Source organism: Leptonychotes weddellii, chromosome 14, assembly GCF_054177405.1.
Source record: "Leptonychotes weddellii isolate Sample4059 chromosome 14, ASM5417740v2, whole genome shotgun sequence".
In the NCBI taxonomy this organism is placed as follows: domain Eukaryota; kingdom Metazoa; phylum Chordata; class Mammalia; order Carnivora; family Phocidae; genus Leptonychotes; species Leptonychotes weddellii.
Window position 1 is genome coordinate 39755641 of NC_138382.1, and position 23883 is coordinate 39779523.

A 23883-nucleotide genomic window follows, 5' to 3' on the forward strand; every position below is an offset into this window, starting at 1 on the left:
AATGACAATCTCACTAAGTAAAAGTTAGCTCTGGTAGAGTATAGCAAAGGTCTTGTGGCAGCATTAAGCCTCTACGGCAGGTGTACACTGGACCCTCCAAAAGAGCTCAGAAGTAAAGTACATAGAAGGATGTGATCTCCAACCACAATTCAGGCCACAGACCAAAATTCACCCAAAAGGAAGATTGTACTTTTATCTGCTTCTAAATGCAAAACCCTGCCAGGAACAAGTCTCAAACACACATCAAGGCATATACATATCACAGCCTAAGATTAAGTTTTTTAAGGGCATGCATGCTTCACAAAGGGTTGCAAATGAGTAACCCTGAGAGAACAAAGCATACGGAAATAAGTCCATAAGAAATTAAAGATTAGCTCTAGCAAAGGTGTTAGAGCTAAAAGCAATAATCACCCCTAGCAGGAAGGCTTAAAAAGGGTATTATAGATTAGGGGAGTTACCTTTAATAGGTATTCCAAGACGCAGAATTCAGAAAACTACATCAGTGGAAAATACATGTGAGACCTCAAATTTTACTGAGACTCGATCTGTTAAATGCTTTAAGTCTCAAAGATTGTTTTAATTCAAGCAACACCATGGAACACATTTGATTGTGTTCTTCTCTGCTTCGAATCCCTCCGGGGCTCCCTAATGCTTTAAGATTAATTTCAAATTTCTTAGTTCTTTATGCTCGGGGCACTGACTCCCTTTTCTAGATAAACACACACAACCTTCAGTAGTTTTCCAAACCTTCCGCTCTTACTTCCCTGTTCTAGTACAACCTGCTCCTCCCATTCAACAAAATGTGAGTCACTTTGGACTCAACAAGGGCATCACCAAGTGCCTCACGTCCACTCTCATCCAGTCCAAGTTAGTACCCTTGCCGTACGGGACCCACCCTGCATCACACACACCTTGTTCTTGTCCACACGGAGCAAGCCAAGATAAACCTGTCTTTTATCCTGTCTTGCGTCCTTAAAGTAAGAAACCTTGTCTTTACCCTACTTTGCACACCCTGGTACCTGCCACACATTTACTGTAACGAAGAGGATTTATAATCACACACTAAGTGGGGAAACGGAGCCATAATCTGCTTTGGGATATAGCAAACGTCGGATGTGATGGTACTCTGTGCACAGACTGTGCAGACGCCATTAAACATGTCAAGAATGACGTTTCATTTCACAAACTGGGGAGTCAAATCCCCAGAGGCAATAAAATCTTTGACAGAATAATGTTGCTGGGGGGAGAGGGGGTCTTAATTTTGGAGCAAAAAGAAAAGAGACCATTTAGCCCAGTTTCTTGATATTTAGGAAAGAGGGAAGCTGAGGCACACAAAGGTGATATGACTTGTCCAAAGACACAAAGCAAGGGATTTTCCACTACACCACTGGCTGCAACAGTCTGAAATCATACAAGTTTCTAGCAAAATGACAATTACTGGGAGGATGATCAGACATTTACAAGGAGATACCAGAGAGATATGTAAGAAGGTAAGAACTTTTTAGCTCTGCTAAATTTTTTCTTCTATTCACATAAGAAAATCTGAAATACATCAAAATGGGTCCTTTCCTTAGGACAGATCCTGTATTTCTTCTACTAGTATTGCCTGAGAACCATTTAGGAAATGTCTGAAAAAGAACTAAGAGAGACAGGGGGAAGGGAGGGCAGCTGAAGAGAGAAAAATCAAACCAAGAATCTAGGGACTATTGCTTTACACCAAGTAAATTAAAAGGTACCCCGAACAGTCAGAGTATTTTAGATATTAAACATGCTTTAAAAAAAAAAAATCACGTATCATTTAACAGAAAGGGAAAACAGCAACTGGGTGTATTACAGTAGAGAGACTACCTAGCTTCACATCATTTCCAAGTTTCAGTGCAACAACATTAAATAAAATTCAAAGCAGTTGATTCTTATATCCAACTTAAAAATAAACCAAAGAATAAGTAATGTCATAGGAATAAAGTGATCATATATGGCATTATTAAAAACAACACTAAAACTACAGAACAGCAACAGAAAAACAAAAAAGTGTGCTGGTTATAAGATTTGTATTAAGCAACTCATCATAAACTGGATACTTGACAAATTAGATTTCCTTTTTCACACATCTTAAACTCAGCCTCTGAAAAACTACACTGAGCAGAGTCTATTAAATGCTACCCAAATCAGGGACACCTGGGTGGCTCAGTAGGTTAAGCGTCTGCCTTTCTCTCTGTCATGATCCTAGGGGCCTGGGATTGAGTCTGTCATGATCCCAGGGGTCTGGGATCGAGTCCCGCTCAGTGGGAAGCCTACTGCTCCCCCTGCTCGTGCTCGCTCTCTCCTGTTCTCTAATAAATACAATCTTAAAAAAAAAAGTTACCCAAAATCCATTTCATGCACGTGTATCAATTAAATTAGGGTCCAAATACACTGTCCTGACAGACATCTTTGTATCTTATTAAGTATAGTTTTTTTTTTTAAATTTTATTAAAGTATCAAAGTATTTCGTAAAGTATCAAAGTTAGTAGATCACATCTGCCCTTTCACTGTCGCTTCTGCCTAGCTATAGTATACAGTTGGTTCAGCAAGGACTCTCGTGTTGGTAAAGGCAGACAGGGAGCCCACGGTAAAGCATTCTTGAAATGCAATTTAGGTCAAAAATGTCTTCCAAATTTCTAAAGATCTCTGCATGTAAAGAATTTAACAAAAAATAAAAAACAAGCAGATCAAGTAGTGATGCGGCATCTGAAGGGGGGGTGGATTAAATCAGATCGACAACTGCAGCAGCGGAGGATTAGTCATCCTAAGGTCTAAGCAGGTATCTATCAAATGGCATTGATATTCCATACTGAATTTCCAATCCCATACCTTCACTTCACTTAGTCCATTAAAATTTTAGAAAGTGATTAAAGTGGCTTGGAGGAAAAAAAAAAACTGGGAGTTTCAGCTGTAACTACTAGAGTTCATTCCTACCCTCTCTGCATTAAGCAGTTTTCTGTACTGGTCAGGAAAAGCGAACTCCCTCACTTTTAACATTAAAAATGAGAAATGAGACTATTTGGCCACATATCTTTAGAAGTATTAAGTAAGGGACGCCTGGCTGGCTCAGTTGGCAGAGCATGGAACCCCTGATCTCATCAGGGTCATGAGTTCAGGTCCCACCTTGGGTGTGGAGCCTACTTAAAAAAAAAAAAAAAAAAGGTAATATAAATAGGCTAGAATTGAGGCAAACATGAATTAGTTTAATACTAAGTCAAAAAACTTACAGAGGCAAAAGAAAATGCATTATTACTGGTGAAGTTCTGGCTGCAACAGAGCATACTCTGAACTAGTGGCCAGAAACTATGCTTGTACCAGAGCCCTCCAAAGATGCAGTATTACGAACACAGGGCATGGAATCCCACAGAGCTAAGTTCAGGTGCTGGCTCTGTTACCTTACCAGGTATATAACTACCGTGTATAATCTCCGTACATTCTCTGAAGCCTCTATTTCTTCATTTGCAATCTGATGTTAATGATAGTCCTTACCTCACAAGGATTAAAAGGAAAAATAAAACCATTAACACAGAGCTGGAGAACCATAATAATGTTTCATCATACCGTAAGAATTTCATGTATATATAAAATCGTAACAACATAATGATAGCCCCACACATTTATTAAATGCTTACCATGTGCCAGGCACTGTTCTTGGTATGTTTTATATAATATATATATGTATATTTTAAAGATTTATTTGAGAGAGAGAGAGAAAGCGCGTGCGCGCACGCACACGGTAAGGGGCGGTGGGGAGGTGTGGCAGAAGGAGAGAGGGATCCTAAGCAGACTCCCCACAGAGTGTGGAGTCCTGACGCAGGGCTCGATCTCAGGACCCCAAAATCATGACCTGAGCCGAAATAAAGATAAGACACTTAACCAACTGAGCCACTCAGGCGCCCCTTGGTATGTTACATATATTAGGTGAATTGATCCTAGTAGCAGGGTATGAAGGGGTATTATCATTAGCATTCGTAATTTATGTAAGAAGAAACTCAAATGTAACTATTATCTCTGAGAGGACACAGATAAGACACATGGGCAGCCATTTGGCACAAGAAAGATGTATGCACTTTAACAGGAAAAAAAAAAAAGCTCAAAGAGTAATAAGACTTCTCCCAAATCCATGGCAATTATTTTCAAAATTAACCCTTATAATTATTACAATAGTACAATACAATATTCCAAATATTTTTTAAGACAATGGCAGGGGAGTGTGTTGGAAAGCCCAAAGCCTGGCTGAAGCATGAAGAAAAGGGTGTCTTACTGTCATATATAGGGCCAACATCCCGCATCTTTAAATGGGCTGATAGAAAAGACCGACTTAATTTTATTTCTCTAATCAAACTACTGCATATTAAATAATCCTCCCGCCTCCTTATTCTCTCTCATAAAGATCTGTTAGAGCCTAAAGTTGGATGCAAAATGAGAAACAGAGGGGAAACAGAGAACCCTCTCCGTTTCGGAGAGACAGTGGCAGAAATAATTAAGTGGACTTCGGGGAACAGTGCCTAATTTCAGATTAGGGTTGCAGGTATGCTTCTGAATATGGGATTCCAGTGCCTAATGACTCAACGTGATTTCACAGTAGAAAAAAACAGTAAGGTGGCTACGCTAGCAGGGTGTACTGTGAATTTTTCATTTTGGACACTATCACTAAATATACTAGGAGGACGTCAGAGAAACTTAAAGAAAAAGGGAAATCTCAGTACTTAGTCCTCAATACTCAGATGTGTCTGGGGCTTCCTCCACACTGCCAGAGCAGCAGACTGCCTCAGCGCCACCTCCCAGGTAAGAGTACTGCAATTCACTTACAAAGCTTTTATAGTACTAGGCTGTAAATTCCTAGAGGGTTGAAACTAATTCTTATCCCTGTGCCTATCTTACAGCCCCACCCACCAAGGAGGCCATCCAATTCCTGCTGACTGAATATTCCATGGCCTCCTGCAGGGGCTCTTTCTGAAGTACCTCTCTGGCAAGATGATTAGAAGGTGTGCTGCTTGTCCAAACAATCTGGCTTTCTGTGCTTCACTGGAAACAACACAAGTTAAACTGGCTTGCAGAAAAATGGATGTACTCATTCAATTCTTAGAAAACCATTCTCCAGTAGTAGCTTAAGGGTTCTTTCAAGATTCTGAAGTTTGATCAGATGCAATCTCTAACAAAAGCCATACTACCAAAGGTACAGATTACAATTTTACCTCCAAAAATAAACTCAAAATATAATTTATGTAGCTCTGGACTATCTAGTAGATCTAAAGCACTGCCAACAGATTAAAATGCTGAGTTAGAAAGTGAAACCGAAAGAAGGTCTCCACGGTACTTGGTAGAAGTAAACTGGAGAGGTTTAACGATAGAAGTAAACAAGCACTGGTTGGTAATGTGTGGAAAAAGAAGAAGGTTCTCAACAAGCCAATTTTGGTGGGTTACATATCCTAGGGCTTGAACATAACCTATCGAAGGTTTGAGAGAGGAAAAAAACACATGAAAGTGACAAAGGACAAAAAGACACAGGCTGATAGACACTATGTAGAAAATCACACATAAAAGGAAAACAACAGTTCAATCTTCATTAACTGTACAAAAGAAAAAGCAGGTAAGTCCTTTATATATCCTTCATTGGACTGTGTCTTCAATAAATAGTAACACCTATCAGGAAGTGTCAGAGTTTCACTTTTGGTTTCGCTTCAATTGTGAATTTCCCTATCTTTGAGCATACAGAGCACATCTCCACCATTCCTTGTAAGCAATATATAGAAATTTCCTCCTTCAGAAATTTTAAATAAAAGCTTAAGTATTTTGTGAATTGCTCTGAAGACAAAGATGCCTGCCCTCTGAGAGTAGACCACCAAAGGGAAGAAAAAGGTAACATACAGTTAAAAAAAAAAAAAAAAAAAAAAAAGAATGCTTTTACAGCCAAATAAAGTCAGTAAGTAATGACTGGTACAGGGCAGTATAGGCAGAGAATGACCCAAGGCAGCAGATAAGACTTTGACTTGCATCTTCAAGGATGAGGAGCCCAGGTGAGCAGGATAAGAATCTCTGCAGAACAAAGACAACACTGTAACTGCAAGTTGGGGCAGATTCTGGAGCCCTTAAATGTCACAGTGAAGCTTCTATGAGCAGGGGAGTGACAATGTACAGAAATGTATACACATATACAATATGTGGGTCAGATACATATATAATATGGTGGTAATTTTCCCATCATAAGCTAGGTGAGCAGAATAGTCAAAATCAGTGTGGCCATTTAAAAAGCTAATTTAAATACCATCTACAATAAGTTCTCTTTTGTTCTATAACTAGAAGAAAAACTGCTTCGCCGCAATGTTGGTTCAGATATCCAAGTCTTCTTTGACCTACTTATACATACAGTAATGAAAATATAATGATCCTATTTCTGTGTGTACACTAAATACTCCACAGAGAAATTTCATCTTGGTACCATTTTTAAATATCTTAAATGAGTCTCACAGGTTACCATGGATCTTTGCAGAACAAGGCAGAGAGGCATCTATGAACAAATGAATTAATCTGCCCAAAATTCATCTCTATAGTTCCTTCTATGATTTAGGTCTTCACTTAAAAAAAGGATAAATGTAAAACTATGGGGCTAGGTATAATCAAATTTTCCTCCCAACTACTTTCAGAGAAGGTTAATACTCGACAGAATCAGCACACTTTATAGTTTCCAGATGTAAGTTTCTTCCAAAAAGTACATGTCACATAAAGGCCTCTGTGCCTTTGGATATGACATTCCTTTATATATAATACCTGTCTTCTCGCTCTGCGTGATAAACCCTATTTTGTAAAACCCTATCACCTCTGAAACCACTGCAGAGGCCTCTCTTGACAGCCAGTGACATATCCATTCCCATTGTGCTCTGCATTCCCTTATCATACATCAGAAAAAAAAAAAAAAAAACAGTCATATAAAGTAAGTGCTGTCTCTCCCTACTACACAATGACATCAAGGACAAGACGATATCTTGTCATATTTTAGCACGGCTCCAACATTTAGAGCAAAGCTGACTGGTACATACTAGACACTCAAAACGCTTGCAGAATTAAGTACTTCATTACCCACAGATGTTCCCTAAGATTCCCTATCCAAGATTGTATAGTCTTTAAAAAACAATTTGCAATTATTTTTTTAGTATTGCATTTGATATCTTTGCCCTTGGTGGGGGGGAGAAGGAAAAAAAGCACATGTACGATGGCCATTAATAACTTTTAAGGCATATGCCCTTCCATACAAACTTGGAAACAAACCATTGACCTTGCAATGATTCCATATAATGTAAAAGCCCCTAAAGGGATGAGACTCTTGAAGATGAAGTACTCATTTTTACTAAACCTTTAATGTTCTTAAAAAATTATTCCTCAAACACCTAAAGGAAAATTTCTAACAGTATTCCTTCAAACACCTGTTGTAAATGTAAAAACAGTTTGCAACCCACACCTATATTACAACTAAACCACAACAGCCAAGAAGTGTTTTCGAGCCTGTTTTAACCCAACTGTCAGGAATCTAGTGTGTATATGCATGTATGTACACACGCATATGCACAAAACGTTAGGACACCACCTCACTTTCTTTCAAGGAGAGCCTGTCTTTGGTAAACCTTAATGAGTATGAACTATACACCATTAAAAAAAAAAAAAAAAAAGGAGTAACAAACATTTTGGATTGCTATTGGCATTTATCTCTCACATAGACCTAGATGAAAATTTGTGTGTGAAACACATACATATGAGAAAAGGAAAAAAAGGATAATAAGAATGTTATTATAAATCCTCCCGAGCCAAAATAAGTTTTACCAAATATATTTTATGGACCTGATGTAAGTTATTCAATAGATAATTTAAAAGGAATAACCCCTGAAATATTACTGAATGTTTTATAACTTCAACCTACCAAGATATTTTTCTCTCAACATGATTAGACATTAGAGAATAATCACAGGGAAAGCTTTTTTAAATGAACTGATTTGCAGGACTAATAGTCTCGTTCAAAGACAAGCCCTCATTCTCCAAATTATCTATTAGACACCTGAGCTGTATATCCCCCCAAACAGCTTTAACAAAAAGTAATTACTGTATTCCTAAAGCCTTTTGTGTGACAGTGTGAAGATCTTACAAAAAGAGGGTTTTTAAGGAAAACACCAATAACCTTAAATGTACACAAGGAACAGACCATATCACTGCCATTCATAGACTCCTCCAAAAATTTAGAGAGAAGCAATAGGAGAGGCTAACCACCTTCACCTGGGTTGCAAGACAAAATGCTCTCCTGCTTCAGATGTGCGGAAGCCCCTCACTTTACCTTGAGAATCCAGTCCTTCGGTATTTAATTACACTGTCGGGAGCACTGAATGGTCTGGCACTGTGCCCTTTCCCTGGGTCTCGCTGATTGATAGCATCAATAACATTCACTGGCTGTAATTAAACCGCCAAATTGTACCCCCTTTGCCACTTGGTAGATCAATGTTCTTTAATACTCAAAGGACAAAGTACAAAGGTGAGAGGGGTGTTTTTAGCCCTCACCTTCACAGTTCATTTGACTTTGTACACCAGAGCAGTATGCAGACAATGAATATTTCACAATTCCCCCAAGACACTGGTTAATGAAGAACACTATGGAAAATCCTGTAAGTTGGTGACAATTACTTATTAACCCATTTTTGCAAATCTGAGAACAGAGACATTCTAAGCCTTCTGGTGACAGTATGCACTGCTTTCACATAGCTTTGGGAAAAAATTCAATTTATAGGTCAAAAGGTTTCTACATTAAGGTGACAGAGAGTAAATAGTTTTTTTTTCTTTAAATATTTATAACATGCTATGTGGGGGAGTTTTTATGATAATAGAGCAAATTCCCATTTATTCAAACCATGACTAGAAAAGTTCAAACATCCAGATACTGGGGAGGGGGAGAAGAGGGGTGTGGTTGGGAGCCTATAAATAGGAAATAAATTTTTATTGCATTTTAAAAGCAACTTCCATATTCTAAGGATTCGCAACCATCTTGAATCATATAATTCAACTCCCAATCTCTATACTAATATGAAATCTACATTTTAAATGAATGGGCCCCAGAAGAACCATGCTGCAAATTCCCTACTCTCAGAATCAAATATTAAATGACGTTTATATACTTGTAATGCTAAAAGTATTTAATGACACCGAAATGCTCTGAAAATGAGTATTCTGTGTCTGTGTGTCTGTGTGTGTGTGTGTGTGTGTGTGTGAGAGAGAGAGAGAGAGAGAGAGAGAGAGAGAATGTATTACTTAGGTAAGTCCAGCATTATATTCAATAAAAATACGCCTGTTAACCACAAGTATTCCAGATAGTTTATGATAGAACCCACGAATGAAAATCTTATTTACATATAGATTTGTTTTGAAACAAGCACCACAGACCCATCCAAGTTCAAATCATTAAGGTCCACCAAACAAGGTTCTTGTGTCAGACCACCACCTATTAATAATCACCTGTAGTGGCTGGTTAGAATACCACCTTTGTTCTCACTCAGATGCAGTAAGTTTTGATTGGGATCGAGAAATATGCATTTTATCAACCACCCCACCCCAGGGATTCTGATGAACATTGTTTTGGCAGTCCCTTATGTAGAGGGACTTTAAATAGGTAATCCTCAAACTCTGGGGGCATATTCGGGATTCCTAGAAATTAGCTCTCCTCCTTGTCACCCACCAATGTTGGTTTCCAAATGAGTAAGAAATTCACAGGAAGCTTGAAAGTAAAGTATATATGAATATAAATCACCAACAAATACAAAAATATAAAAGTAAAACAAAGCCCATAAAACTCATCCCAAGGTATTTCCAAAAATCAGCCTGGCTAGCTGGGGCTCAGCTGGATCAGGGAGCTCATGAGCCTGGCTGGTCTGTGCAAAAGGCTGCTGTGCTTAATTCTAGGAGGTCAGAGCCACTCTCAGTGATTCCAGAAATCTTTCTAGGAATATGAACAGGGTCGTTTGGGTGGAACAAGTGGGAATAGTCAAATTTCTAAATAGGCATTTAACAAAGTTTGTGGAAATGAAAGCATATTCTGAATGATCGGTTTCCAGGACCACGCAGGCGCTCTGCTTTCCCTTGCTTTTCCCACTGCTCACCTGAGGGTCAGTGAGGGTCACTTCAAGACTCATTAGCAACCCCAGAACCTATGCAGGAAGGATTACACTTCTCATTCCTGTGGGAGGAGGTAACCTTATACTAATGACCAAAAAGTAGAGCACATTAGCATGATTTATTGATTTTTTTTCACAACCTACTTCTCTATAGCACAAGGTAACTACAACAGTTGTTTTTTTAAGATTTTTATTTATTTATTTGACAGAGAGAGAGACACAGCGAGAGAGGGAACACAAGCAGGGGAAGTGGAGAGGGAGAAGCAGGCTTCCCGCAGAGCCGGGAGCCCAACGCGGGGCTCGATCTCAGGACCCTGGGATCATGACTGCCGAAGGCAGACGCTTAACGACTGAGCCACCCAGGCGCCCCTATAATAGTTTAAATATCCAACAAAATTAAACCAACGAAGTAGACAGAGTGACTACTTTCTTCAGAGTAAAAGTAGCTTTTCAATTCCTCCCCAACTAGATTTCTAAAATACCACTTTAATATAGAAAAGACTGAAAAACAATATTCTTCATCTCTTGCTGAAAGTTGCAGGCCAACACCAAATACTTTCTACCTCCAGATGTTAAATAACACGTTCCACAGTAATTGTGCAGTCAGTACCCCCCACCCCCCCCCATTTTACAAACGAGAAAGCTAGACCAGGAGAGTGAGAGCAGGACATAAATCCAGGACTTACGGCTCGAGGTCTTGATGCAGCATTCAAAGGAGCACTTCTCACTTGGGGTGGGGGGCACACACGTAGCAGACTACCCATACCATTTTCAAAACACAGCCCTCTTTCCCTGCTTAACTATAAATAATAGGTCAAGAAACTTCCCAAAGAAAAACCCCCACCAGTCAGATGTCATGCTTGTAGCTCAGAAATGATGCTAAGGATGAAGACAGGAAAATCTGGCAGAGGTGGGAGTAAAAGGAAATGGACCACACGTGCTTTTGTAAAGAGTCTGCACAAACTTAGTAACAAATGCACTTTAACTTTTAAACTTGCATCTAAGACTCGCAAGAACCTACCAGAAAAACATTCCTGCATGGGTCGTGTCCTATAGAACAGAGATCAGGAGAGTTACTATAATAATTCTTTTACTCTCCAGTTACCATCAAAATACTTAAATCTATGTGAACTTGCCCATCTGCTGAAAAGGACCCCCAGACACCGGAGTTCCTCACAAGCTGGAGGTGTGGCTTTCTCCAGCACTCAGCCCAAAAGAGCAGTGTTTCCACCACCAAGAACAGCTCCACTTTTTCACACCTAACAGAGATCTGATCCAGAAAGTCTCAAGACAGTAAAAGACCCAAATTAAGGTGCCCAATATTCCATTTGTTTGTAGTGGTATCTGTAACCTATTTCTAAGGAAAACACCTGAATATCAATAATATGAGATGGAAAGAAAATAATATAAGCCACCAGCATTAGCCAGCGTGACCTTACATTTCTGATCCTAGTGGTGCTGTTAGCTGCACTGTGTTTTGAGCAAGTCCCTTAACCTGAGCTGCATTTCATCGGTCAAAGGGAGTATTTGCCTGGGGTGCCTGCGTGGCTCTGTCAGTTAAGCATTGGCCTTTGGCTCAGGTCATGATCTGGGGGTCCTGGGATTGAGCCCCACATGGGCTCCCCACTCAGTGGAAAGTCTGCTTCTCCCTCTGCATCTCCCCCCTACCCCATCCCACCACTCATGCTCTCACTCTCTAAATAAATAAATCTTTAAAAACGGGGGGGGGGGGCGGGGGCAGTATTTGCCTACAAGAGACTATTGTTTTTGCATAAATCCAGACAAGTAAAAGGATAAAAGTCCTATACAACTACTACAAAAAGTAGATAAAGAAATTAAGGGACCCTTCTTCAGAAGTTAGCATACCTATCTTAACCTCTCAAGCTAACTTTGTAGAACAGACAGAAGCCACCCAACTACCTGGTAATACTTCTCCCAAGTCACAAATGAAAGGCCACAAGCCCTAACCTACCCTTAAAGAGCAGTAGAAAAGATAAGCAGACAAGTGTTAACAGTGCCTAGTAGAAATGGCCTTGCCCATACACATCTATGAAACAGGCAGGAAAACTAGAGGCTTGGATAATAAAATGATCTATAAACTCCTTCCTAAGGAAGATGGGTTCAGTCAATTGCTGAGACTCTCCCACCATCCCTCTGTCCTGTGGTTCCCAAGCAGGATGGGCAGGAAGCAAGCGGAGACACTGCTATTGGAACCCTCCTCACCTATCCCTCTGTGCAGGCTCAGCCTCTGCTCTAGCAACCATGAAAAAAAAAAATCTACAGAAAAGCCATTCAGATAATGCCGTTATTGCCCTCTGGGAATTTTCAAATGCCTCATTTCCACTATGAAGGGAGCTTGGAAGGAGCAGGAGTAACACTAGCAGGCCTGAGCTGGGACAGTGAAGTTCTGGACTAGGCTAGACCACCTACCCACACTCTCTAGGCCACCCAAGGTAAGTAACAACCTATGGTGCTTTTTATGGTTTTAAAAGAAAAAAAAAAAAAAGCTCACAGTGGAGTATTCAGCAAACACATGACGGGCATTATACAAATAATACCTTATTTAAAAAATCTTATTCCTCATTTCAAATGAGGACTATGTAAACTGGACTCACTATAAATATAAGAATTTTATTTAAATGTATTGAAGAGGTTCTGATAATCTGATGTAGCAATATACTGGTAAAACTTGGCACATGGCTCTAGAAAGTTCCAGACCACGGGTTAAAAATGAAGTTACTATACATTCAGTCTTTATTTTTAAAAAGGCAAAGAAATTATTCACTCAGCTTCCATTCTCACTTCCACTTCTGGTATGTACTTTTTCCACTTTTTTTGTCCCTCCACAAACCAAAGTCTGGCCAGCCAAATAGCAATTTAGGTTAACATCTCAGAAGTTGTCAGTTAATTTGAGGCCTGTCCTTCAGACTATTACTTTCAAATTTTCCACATCTGGTCAAGGTAAAAGGTAAATGATGATCCATATGCAGCAGTGCTGAAATGTGGGGTACTTCATAGGAGATGCTTTATAAGTTTGTGAAGCCCACACTTCTACAAACATCTATACTTTGTACCTGCACAGAAAACAAAATCAACTACATAAGCCAAAAGAACACTGGGGTAGCCTGAGATTCTCAGAGAGACATGGGGTTTGTACCAAACAGACCTTCCCTTCCTCACAAATACTTAAGTCCAATCCCTCACTGCCCTGCTCAAAACTCTGGTGGTTCTCCCTCACCTACGATATAAAACCTGGGCATGGCACACCTGCCTTTTTAAATCCCCCTATGCTCTCTGGCTCCTTTCTGCATTACTCCCCCCGCTTACTGCTCTAGCTAATTCTATGTGGTTCCCATACCATCTGCTTTCAAACTTCCCTACAAAAGCATAAGCTCTCAGCATTATTGCTATTACGAAACCCACTTGTCTCAAATACCCCAAAATGGTGCCGCAGATATTCTAACAGAGCACCTACCAGGTGGCAAGCCTAACTGCACTTACATTTCCGCTTCCATGCCCTTTCCTTCTCTACACTGAAGAGCCAATGATTTATGCAGCATTTCCTAACGGTCAGAATTGAATTTTATAAAAGAACAGTTTACAATGGTAGGGAGAACCAATGCCCTCCCCAGTAATTCTGTACTGAAAACAGGGCTGAGCGGTTTCCCAGCACAAATTTTACTAGAGCTGATAAACTTTCAACAATGGCAAAGAGAAACAATTAAAACTGTTGTCTCTTCAGGATGGGGTGCTGCATTTCACGACTAACTAAATCATTCAATGATAACCATGAGTTCATTAAATATTTATTAAATAGTTACAGCCTTTCTTAAAATGCAATTTGGCAGACCATGGAAAGTTAAAAAAAAAAAAAAAGATGCAGGTAATAAGCATTCTCAGTGATGAATAAATTAATTTTACAGATAAAATGGAAACTTAAATGATTAAAAGACTTGTCCAAGATCACACAATGTCAGGGAGACTAAAATTTCAGAAATGTAGTTCTGTATTCCTCCTATATTATTAAGGATATAGTTCCATAGGAAGAAATTTTTGTGACCTTGGGTTAGGCAAGGGTATCATCATTCAACACCAAAAGCATGATAAAAGAACAAATTCATAAATTAGACCTGGTCAAAATTTAAAACTTTTGTTCTTTAAAAATCCCTGTTAATAAAATGAAAAGACAAATAAAAAAATAAGTATAGTTCATGCTAAACACACAAAAGAAGTCTGTGAATATGACAGTTACTGGGAAAAGGATAGGCTAGTGAGGAAAAGATATAAACGTAACAAATAATTTAAAGCAACACAACGGCTTAGAATAACAGTTTATTAGCTTTACTTAATTGTTCTCTAACAAACTGAACACTTTAAGAAATAGACACTATTTTTAATTAGTATTCCAATTTTTATAACAGTTTTTCCAGATGATCTTAAATAGTGGTTTGGTTACTTTAATAGGAGAAATTTCACATCAACATATATCAATTAATAACTTTTAAGCAAAGGTGAAATTTAGGCTGGTTTATGTCTGAATGATTTAAAAAAAAAAAAATCTGTTTAATCGAAACCAAATTTAGGCAGTTTTTGCATGCTGGTAGTATTTCCAAATAGGGATTTTTTTTTCTTCAGTGGGGCAGAGAAGCCATGAATTTCTCGGGGTACCTATCAGTAATAACAAAAAAACTTCTATTCCTTGAGATAAAACCTCCCACTTTCAGATAAAGCAAGCCCACTTTTGGGAATAACAAAGATTCCTACACTCCTTATAGAAGAGGGGGAGAAGCTGGGAGTGATGCTGGGAGGAAAGACGTCCATCACCTATTCACAGTACTTGATGGGAGGGAGGGGGAAGGGAGCATGTAAGATTTTTTGGAAATATTCAATATTTTACTCCACTAATTATGAATTTAAGTCTGATACCATTAACCTAGGCAAAAAATACATTTTCCCTTGGGGGGTGGGGAGGAGTATTAGCTTGAAGCCATACCAATTTAGATTTTATCAGTACTTGAGACCCCTAAAAACAAAATAAGCAAAGAACATGAAGACCACAAAACGAAGGGTTCCCATGGGGACCAGCGGGCTCTTGATGAGATTCCCCTGCCAGTATACAATTTTTGACACTGTCTTGAGGAGATGCCCCCCTCCCACACCTGAATTGTACATATACTACCTTTTCACTACCCTCCCTGATATGAGAAGTTAAGAACATCTCATATTCTTCACACTGTATTTACCATCTCAGTATCGGGGACAATGTGGGCAGGCTTTAGCATGACTGCCTCCCGTGTAGCTCAGAGATGGTGTGACATCACCAGCAAGGTATGCTGCCAAAACATCGACCTAATCAGGAAAAAATGTGATCCTTAGGAGAAGACAATAACCAGTTTGCAAATTTAACCTATGAATGCTATTTATAATAAATATCTTTCTAACATAAGGTGAACATACTAAGTTTTTCTAATTTCTAAGCCATACTTTTTAAAAAGTGAAGATGATATGAACTAGTTTTTACTCTGAATGCTGAACTATCATTCAGCATGCTAAGAATTATCCACAAGATTATCAAGGTAAAAGATGAAAACAAACTGAACTTTGCATGCAAAAATGCCAAATAGTTAGAGAACCCACCTATTCAGAAAAGGTACGCTTTGGTGTTCCTATGTGCTAGGTCTTAGACTTGCTATCATGAACTAACTGGAAAGCATATTAAAAAGCAGATTCCTACATCTCACCTCTGGACACTGATCCAGTAGTTCTGAAGTGGGCCCAAGAACCTGCATTTCTAACTCACTTCTCCTGGTGATTCTGATGCAACCAACTTTAGGAATAACTGCTTTAGGATTTCGCAGCACCTGAGGGACTTTGCTTCACTCACTGCAGAAATACTGAACATCTGTCATTTATTCAACACACCATCCATCTATTGCACAAAACCCTACTGGGCTAATGCTATTAGGAAGCTCCAGGATAAACTGCTAAATAAACCACCTTTCACAGCCCTTCATTCAGTGTTTCAATATTCCAATTCCTAGGAATTCTACCAAATGCATACTAAATGCTAGGTGGCTTGGAAGACAACTTGAGGAGCACATAAACATCTGAATACTCACATATGATGTATGTACTAATTAGTCTACTGCAGCTTTCTAAAGGGAAAGAGTTTTGCCACATTAAATATAAGAGTTTTAAGAGCCTGGTCTTAGCCAAACTCTTTGAGCACTAAGGTCTCAACTCTCTTATTGGGGGCAGCGGCTAAAGGAAGAACTTCAGATGGGCTCCCATAAATTCTATTCAATTAAAGCAGTGTGAAAAGGTATGCCAGGAAGCGAGACCTACAGGGGCATTATGTGCAGAGCCTGAGAAGATCAGCTTGCCAGGGAAGAGCCAGGCTGACCACCACAGAAAGTAGTAATAATACTGGGTCAACTCCAAAGTTGACTCAAATGATATGATAAAAGAGTAGGGAAATACAAGAGAAGTTTGAGTGAGAAGCAACATGAGGAGAGTAGTGTTTGTGTAAGTTTAGCCCAACAGCCACCACCGGGATGGACTGCAAGAAGGATAAAAAGGCTAATTTATGGAATGGTAACCCAGAGAATGGAATGGTTTAAATGGAGCTTCCAAAAGGTACTTGAAGCAGCAAACATGAGGAAAAAACTGGCTCAAGATGTTGCCTAAGAACACAAAACATGTCTCAGTGAAAATAAGAGGAAAAAAAACATACAAAGAACAAACAGACAAAAATGGTGCTCTGTAGTTTTGGAAAATGGTCTGCTTTGCCTCTCAGAGAAATCTGGGCCAAATTGAGGATACCAGCTGTTATCTGATATTTTTACAGGAACTGAAAGGGGGCGGGGAAAGCAGTAGCCTGCTGCTTCCCCACCACTCCCACCCCCATTTCAGAAAATCAGAAGAGAAGTAGCAGATGTCACAGTTTAAAAGCCACAAGGCATTACTGTCCTTTCTTCCACATACTCTGCCCAAGCAGCTGGGCCCTGAAGAGAAAGCCGGGCAATGGGCAGGGAGGAAGCAGCTGTCATCAATGGACTCCTTGCAGGCCATGGAAATTTACTCTCTGGTGACCCGTTTCCCCTGCATTTCTGCCTTCTTGTGGACATTATTGCAAAAGAACTTACAGCAAAAGAACTGACTCACTAGAATGAAATAAGGGTGGCTATTTCTGGAATGGAGAAAAGGGTATGTTCTGGTGTGAGCCATCCCAACCATCTATTCCAATTTCTTCTTAACCACAACTCAGGACCTCAACACTAAGATAAATTAGCAGCAATTCTGGAAATCAATTTAACATGGGGAGGCCTGCAAAAGTCCTCAGGAGGACAGAGAGCACAGAAAACAATCTGAAGATAACTGGATATTAGAGGTCTTTTTTGACAGCATTTGTTATTACTTAATAGTAACAGTGCTTAATAGTACTAGTAAAATAGGGCGCCTGCGTGGCTCAGTCGTCGAGCATCTGCCTTCGGCTCAGGTCATGATCCCAGAGTCCTGGGATCAAACCCCGCATTGGGCTCTCTGCTCAGCGGAAAGCCAGCTTCTCCCTCTCCTACTCCCCCTGCTTGTGTTCCTGCTCTCGCTCGCTCTCTCTGTCAAATAAATAAATAAAATCTTTAAATAAAAAAAAAAAAAGTACTAATAAAAGGTTAACCTTTGTGACACAAAAAATGTGCAGAGAAGTATAGAAATTAGAAAAAGGAATTCATATTAAAAAACCAGGTCCTCGTGATCACAGACTGTATTAGAAATCTAATTTTTTCCCCTCAAATTTTGGTAGCACAATAACGAGCTCATTTTCTGGCTAAAGAGCGAATTTTTTCAAAAGACATTTTCTTAATCAACAAACATGTAGAATCAATCCTTGGACACCTTACATCCAAATATATTTGGGAGCCCCCCCCATACAGTTCCCTTTAGATGAGACAGAGCTAGGAGGCATTTTTCCTATGGACCAATAAATATAAAGAATGAGATGTCAAAACTATCCAGAGCTAATGAATTACCTTAGCTGACAATTCTGAGAGAAACAACTTTTAAGCACAAAGATGACACTGCATTTCCAGATTTCTGAAAAAATGAGCAGAAATCTTCTAGACAAGTCTCTAAGCAAGATGGATGCCACAATCAGCCTTGACTAACTTCCCCTCATCACTTCAGGCTGTAGTCTGACCTGACTTCTTAAATCAAGGGTGGAAAATAGGTTCCAACTTGAGTCCACTGATAGAGGTTGTCTGGAACACTATTTTGAAAAATATTTGGGAGCCACATCTAGACTCAGTGAGAAAGACTGCCATGATTGATCGGCAATGTCTGCACTGGGCAGGAGAGGCAAAATTGATGGCATGTGCACTAAGGATTTGCCAGAAGCAACATCCCTTTTATTTTCTAAAAGAAATCTATACTGCAAATTGCATTTACTTCTTATCCAGACACAATCTATGTCCGCATTCCAAAAATTCAAAAAAGCTGGAAAATACCCACAAATTACCGACCAATTGTCTTGAAAAACGTAACAGGAAAAATAACCTGTGTGGCATGTAAGCAGGTCCAGTCAGTCTCCTCAAAGTTAGAGCAGTCAGAACAGAGCCGAAGGACCACATCCAGCTTCCCAGCTGTTTTTTATGATCCAGGAGCTAAGAATGATTTTTACATTTTTAAATGACTGGGACAAAAGAAAAAGACTGTTTTGTGACACATGAATAGGACATGAAATTCAAGTTTCAGCTTCCATAAATAAAGTCTTCTAAGATCACAGTCGCATCCATTCATTCCCGTAGTTATTGGCTATGGCTGCTTCAAGCTACAAGGGCAGAGCTAAGAAGTCATGACAGAGACCGCACGGCCCACAAAGCCTAACATATTTACTACTCAGCCCTTTACAGAACAAGTCTGCCAAGCCCTAGGCTCAAAGAACTGGTCAAAGGTTTCCTCAAGCTATACTTCTCCAAAGGAAGGAGATGTAATTCAGCAGGCTTCACAGAATACTTAGCAAAGAAAGTTGCTGCTGTTCACCCCTCCCCTTAATACAGGAGTGATTACATAAAATACTCGTGAACAGTTTCCCCCATCATGCAACAAACAAAAAATTCTGCTATGCCTCCCAGAGAAGTGTCTATGTGGGCATGAAACAAAGGAAGAGAACTACAAGAAGACTTGAATCGTTTTTAATCTCTGTTCTGCAAGTAGATATAAAAAAATTTTAAACATACTTTGATTGTTTTGGTTTGAAGTCTCAATCCATTCAGGGTATTGATAGCCTTCTCTGCATCCTTAGGGTCAATGTAGTTCACAAAGCCATATCCCAAGCTCTGCCCTAATGAAAGGGAAGGAGAAAAAAGGCATATATTAGTTCTACACCACTGATGACAGATCCGCTCTCATTTTGGCATATGGTCAGGTCATTAACACCAGCACGTTTTCTCAATAGTAAAAAGAAGTCTACATTAATTCTCCTAGAAATATACATGTGGTCTTTTTTTTCAGCTTCTGTCTACTACATTTGCAAGTTTAAACATCAGTTAGAATTCAGCAAGCTGTGCATTTAAAAACAAAACAACAACAACAACCCCACTCTCACCCCCACATCTCCAAAGCATTCCATCAAACATGTCCTGCCTGAGCCAGAGCACCCAGCAGCAAATGCAAGGTTCAGCTTCAGAAACTGTGGGTACAAGTCTCCGCCAAGCTGCTGAGTGGGCTTCATGGGCACGACTTTTTCAGTTTCATTTTCTTTACCCATAAAAGGGGAAGGTGTCAAGCATCAACCAAGAATCTGTCAGCATTCTGTACATTGTAACCTGACAAACTTACAGCCTTTACCAAGTACAATTATTTCCATTTAAAAGGTGAAGAACTGTGTGTTCACATGTGCACATATATGTATACATGTACATTTATTTTATAGGAGAGCCTCTTCAAATAAATTGAATCCAATTTTCTAAAAAAGGTTTGATGACCTACATAAGGATACAGGGAAATGTGAACACAAAGATTTACACCGAGAACATCCAAGCCAATGAGAACATGCAGGAAAGGAAGAAAGAGTATAAACAAAAATAATAAAACACAATTTCTGAAGAGTTGCTTAACAAGGAGTATTGTGTTGTTTTTCCCTATCATCTGAGCGCTCTAACCCCTGGCTCAATGATATCCCAGCTCTCAAACAAAATGGAAGGTATTCAAGGGATTGTAATCAATGGAATGCACACATAAGTAAAGCCAATCCGAAAGGTCAATTTTTCAACTAAGAGGAAGTTTCTCAGTTTCAGAAGGTAAGAAACACTAAAGGAGAATAAGTAACAAAAATGGACATAAGACAGGTTTAGTCTACTAAAAGTCAAACCAAATTAATTAAGGGTTTCCCAGGAGATGCTCAGTAAAGGTCCAAATACTTTTTATTAAATATATTTTTTCATCAATTTCATAGCAAACTGAGGGATTTTTTTCCTTGATGAGAGAAGGTGCATGTGGTTATGAATACAGGTATTTAGGATAGCCACACTGGTTACCCTAATGTGGTTCCCTATTAACTACACAAGAAGAGAGAGAGAGAGAACACTAAATACAGTACACCAAATAACCATGAAAACTTGTGGTTGTATTTTGGGGCCATTATCAGAATTTGAGTGTTGTACAACACCCAAAACTAATATGTCAACTTACCTCAATTAAAAAAAAAAAAAATTGGGTAATCACCGCCAACTTATGCCCTCTTATCAAATTGTATTTTTTTTCCTGTTTTTAAAAAAAGAGGGTGACAGAAGAGCTAAAACTAATTCGGTTCATTATTTTTTCTCACACTAATCAGAAATTTTGTTTTACTCATGGTTCTATTTTTAAAAAGTTCCACGGGAAGCCACTGTATTTTAAGCATTCAGCTTTTTACTAATTCGACATTTACCATGGGTCTATCGCACGCATAGTGCCCTCTTACAAAATGTGCTGCAGTTCTATTGTCTTTGAGCAGGACTCATATGGGCTAAACATAAAAGCTGCTCAAGGCAGCAGTTTATGATGGACACACAAGAGTTCTAATCCTGCCTCTGCTGTTTACCAGCTCTCTGACTTTGAAGAAGCTGCTCAACTTCTCTGAGCCCTATCTTCCTTACTTCTAAAATGAGAGTAATTTCTACCCAACAAGGTTGCTGAGGCAGTGATGAGAACATTCACTACTGATGAAAGTAAACCATTTTAGTCAAAAGATAAAATAAAAAAATTAACATATCCACTATATGTTAATGAGGTTCCATGTATTCATTTAAAATTAAATCATGAGGCCCTTGGATGGCTCAGTCCATTAACCGGTTAAGCATCCGACTCTTGATTTCGGCTGCGGTAGTGATCTCAGGGTTGTGGATCAAGCCCCTCGTTGGGCTCTGCTCCAAATTCTCTCTCCCTCAGCCCTTCCAACACCCACCCTCATGCTCGCTCGCTCTCTCAATAAAATCTTTTTTTTTTTTTTTTAAAGATTTTATTTATTTGAGAGAGAGAGAGAGAAACAGCATGAGAGGGGATAGGGTCAGAGAGAGAAGCAGGCTCCCCGCTGAGCCGGGAGCCCGATGTGGGACTCGATCCCAGGACTCCGGGATCATGACCTGAGCCGAAGGCAGTCGCTTAACCAACTGAGCCACCCAGGCGCCCCTCAATAAAATCTTTTAATAAATAAATAAAATCAGGAAGATGCTACAAATATAATGGGGAAAGGAAAGGCAAGCCGAACACTGTGTAGTTTTGTCACACTGCTATTCTATAATAAAATATATCAAATCATCAATTATAACCACATTAAGAGTCTATTTCTCCTATATGGCACTATCCTCACACCTGCATTTTAGCAGCTTCTAATTAATCAAGGTGCTTTTTCAACCTCGGTCATACACTGGAATCATCTACAAAACTTTAAAAAAAAAAAAAAAAACTATTGCCTGAGTCCTAGTCCCAAAGATTTTTATTTTATTGGTCTATTATGAAGCACTTGTACCAGGTTTTTCAAATTATGCTGATTCTAACATGCAGCCAAGGTTGAAAATCACAGTTTCAATGGTGAGAGATAATCTGGGGCTGCAAATCTGGCATCTGGGACCCTTGAGAGGGGCCACGTGCTAAGGGTCTGGGCATGTGAAGACATCCTGCAGGAAGACTGTCTTTTTTACAGATGCATTTTCAGATACAAGTGATGTCTTCCCTCCAAAACCTTCAAGTTACCCAGCACTTCAGAGAAACTGTTTACTGGCCTGAGGAGGTCACTCTCAGGCACAGCAGTGCCTGCTGGAGTTGGGTCACCAGGTAAAGGAGAAAGCCTGCCCTGTCAGTCCCTGCTTAGCTGTCTGCCAGGCTGGCCTCTGAGGGCTTACTCCTAAGCACACAGTAGGCACTCAAAAGCTTGCTAAATGAATGAATGAGAAACACAGTGGTGTTATGTATTTAACCAAAGGCATTATCATCAACATCACATCAGATGGTCCATCCATTAAATGGGTCTTTGACCTGACCCTCCCCCATAGCAACCATGGCTAGCTGTAATGAGTCAGCCACATTTCTACTACCTGTAAATTGACTACACTCAGACAACATTTTATCCCTAAATGACCTCTCCTCCACAAAGTTTCTAATTTGCTTAGTGGCATTATTAGGAAAATCACCACCCATCAATTAGAATGTGTCTGAGGTAAGCAAAATTTTACTATTAATCTAAGGAAGATAATACGAAAGGAGACATTTGCTGCAAAAGGGTTGCATTTCTAAATCCACTATAGTAGATGAATTAGCATGTTGGCACTGGAAGTACAAGGGAGTTAGGAACTTGAGTGATTTTCACTTTAAGGTGTTACTGAATACTTACAATATATAAAGGTTTCACAGAGGATACCAAGATAGGCAAGGCTCTCTCCCCCATTCTCACCTTCCAGCTGTGTGGTGTTTCACTGTTTAATTTTAGCCTCACATGTATCATGTGAGATACTCATTTTCCTCTCCTGAAAGGGAGATATGATTTTTGAAGCTGGGCAAGGTCAATCAGCATCCTCAAATCAAAAAAGCAGGTAGGAAGGAGTAGACAAGATTTGAATCCAGGACTCTCAAATGCTAAGCTCTTCTGCACTCAATTCACAGCTAGTTAATATATGAACCCAGACCATCTTCAATATGCTTGAAGTATAATATAACCAGGCATTTTCAAAGAGGGTTCTACCACAAACTGTTTTGAGACAGTTGTCAACTGTCTCAAATTCCTGTACTTCATGTGCAAATATCAGTTTCTGTATATATGAATTTCAATGTTATTACTCATTCCTATGACAAAGTAAATTGTATCTTATATAGTGACCACTTCACTTCAGGTTATCCCGAGTGCAGATTTTTAAAAAATAAAAGCAGTATCAAGTCAAAATCAAGAAAGATTATTTAGCCAGGATCCGCTGTTTCCCACTCTTGTATTCATCAGCTAGTTAACAGTCATAAACCACCAGGGAAGGCTTGGAAACCAAGCATCATCCATCCATACCATCCAAATCTAGTTTTCAAATCATTCTGAATTTAGAATGTGCATATTGATAATCTCAAAACCAAGAATCCTTTCTTTAAAAAAAATTTATAAAGCTCTACATTTAAATTCCAAGTATAAAGAAGCCCAACGTGATTAAAAGAAAACTGAACAAAACGACAAAGCTAAGCCCCTTCCAAAAAAACC

At 39.3% G+C, this 23883-nt stretch overlaps 1 protein-coding gene across 5 annotated transcripts in view; it reads right to left on the bottom strand.

Moving 5' to 3' along the window:
* Nucleotides 1-23883, bottom strand: part of ELAVL2 (ELAV like RNA binding protein 2) — a 140488-nt gene that overhangs the window by 20646 nt on the left and 95959 nt on the right. For all 5 annotated transcript variants that reach the window (XM_081803040.1, XM_081803039.1, XM_081803041.1 and 2 more), the window contains one exon: nucleotides 19406-19509. In XM_081803040.1, coding sequence (XP_081659166.1) covers nucleotides 19406-19509 — 104 coding nt within the window. The remainder of the gene's footprint in view (nucleotides 1-19405; nucleotides 19510-23883) is intronic.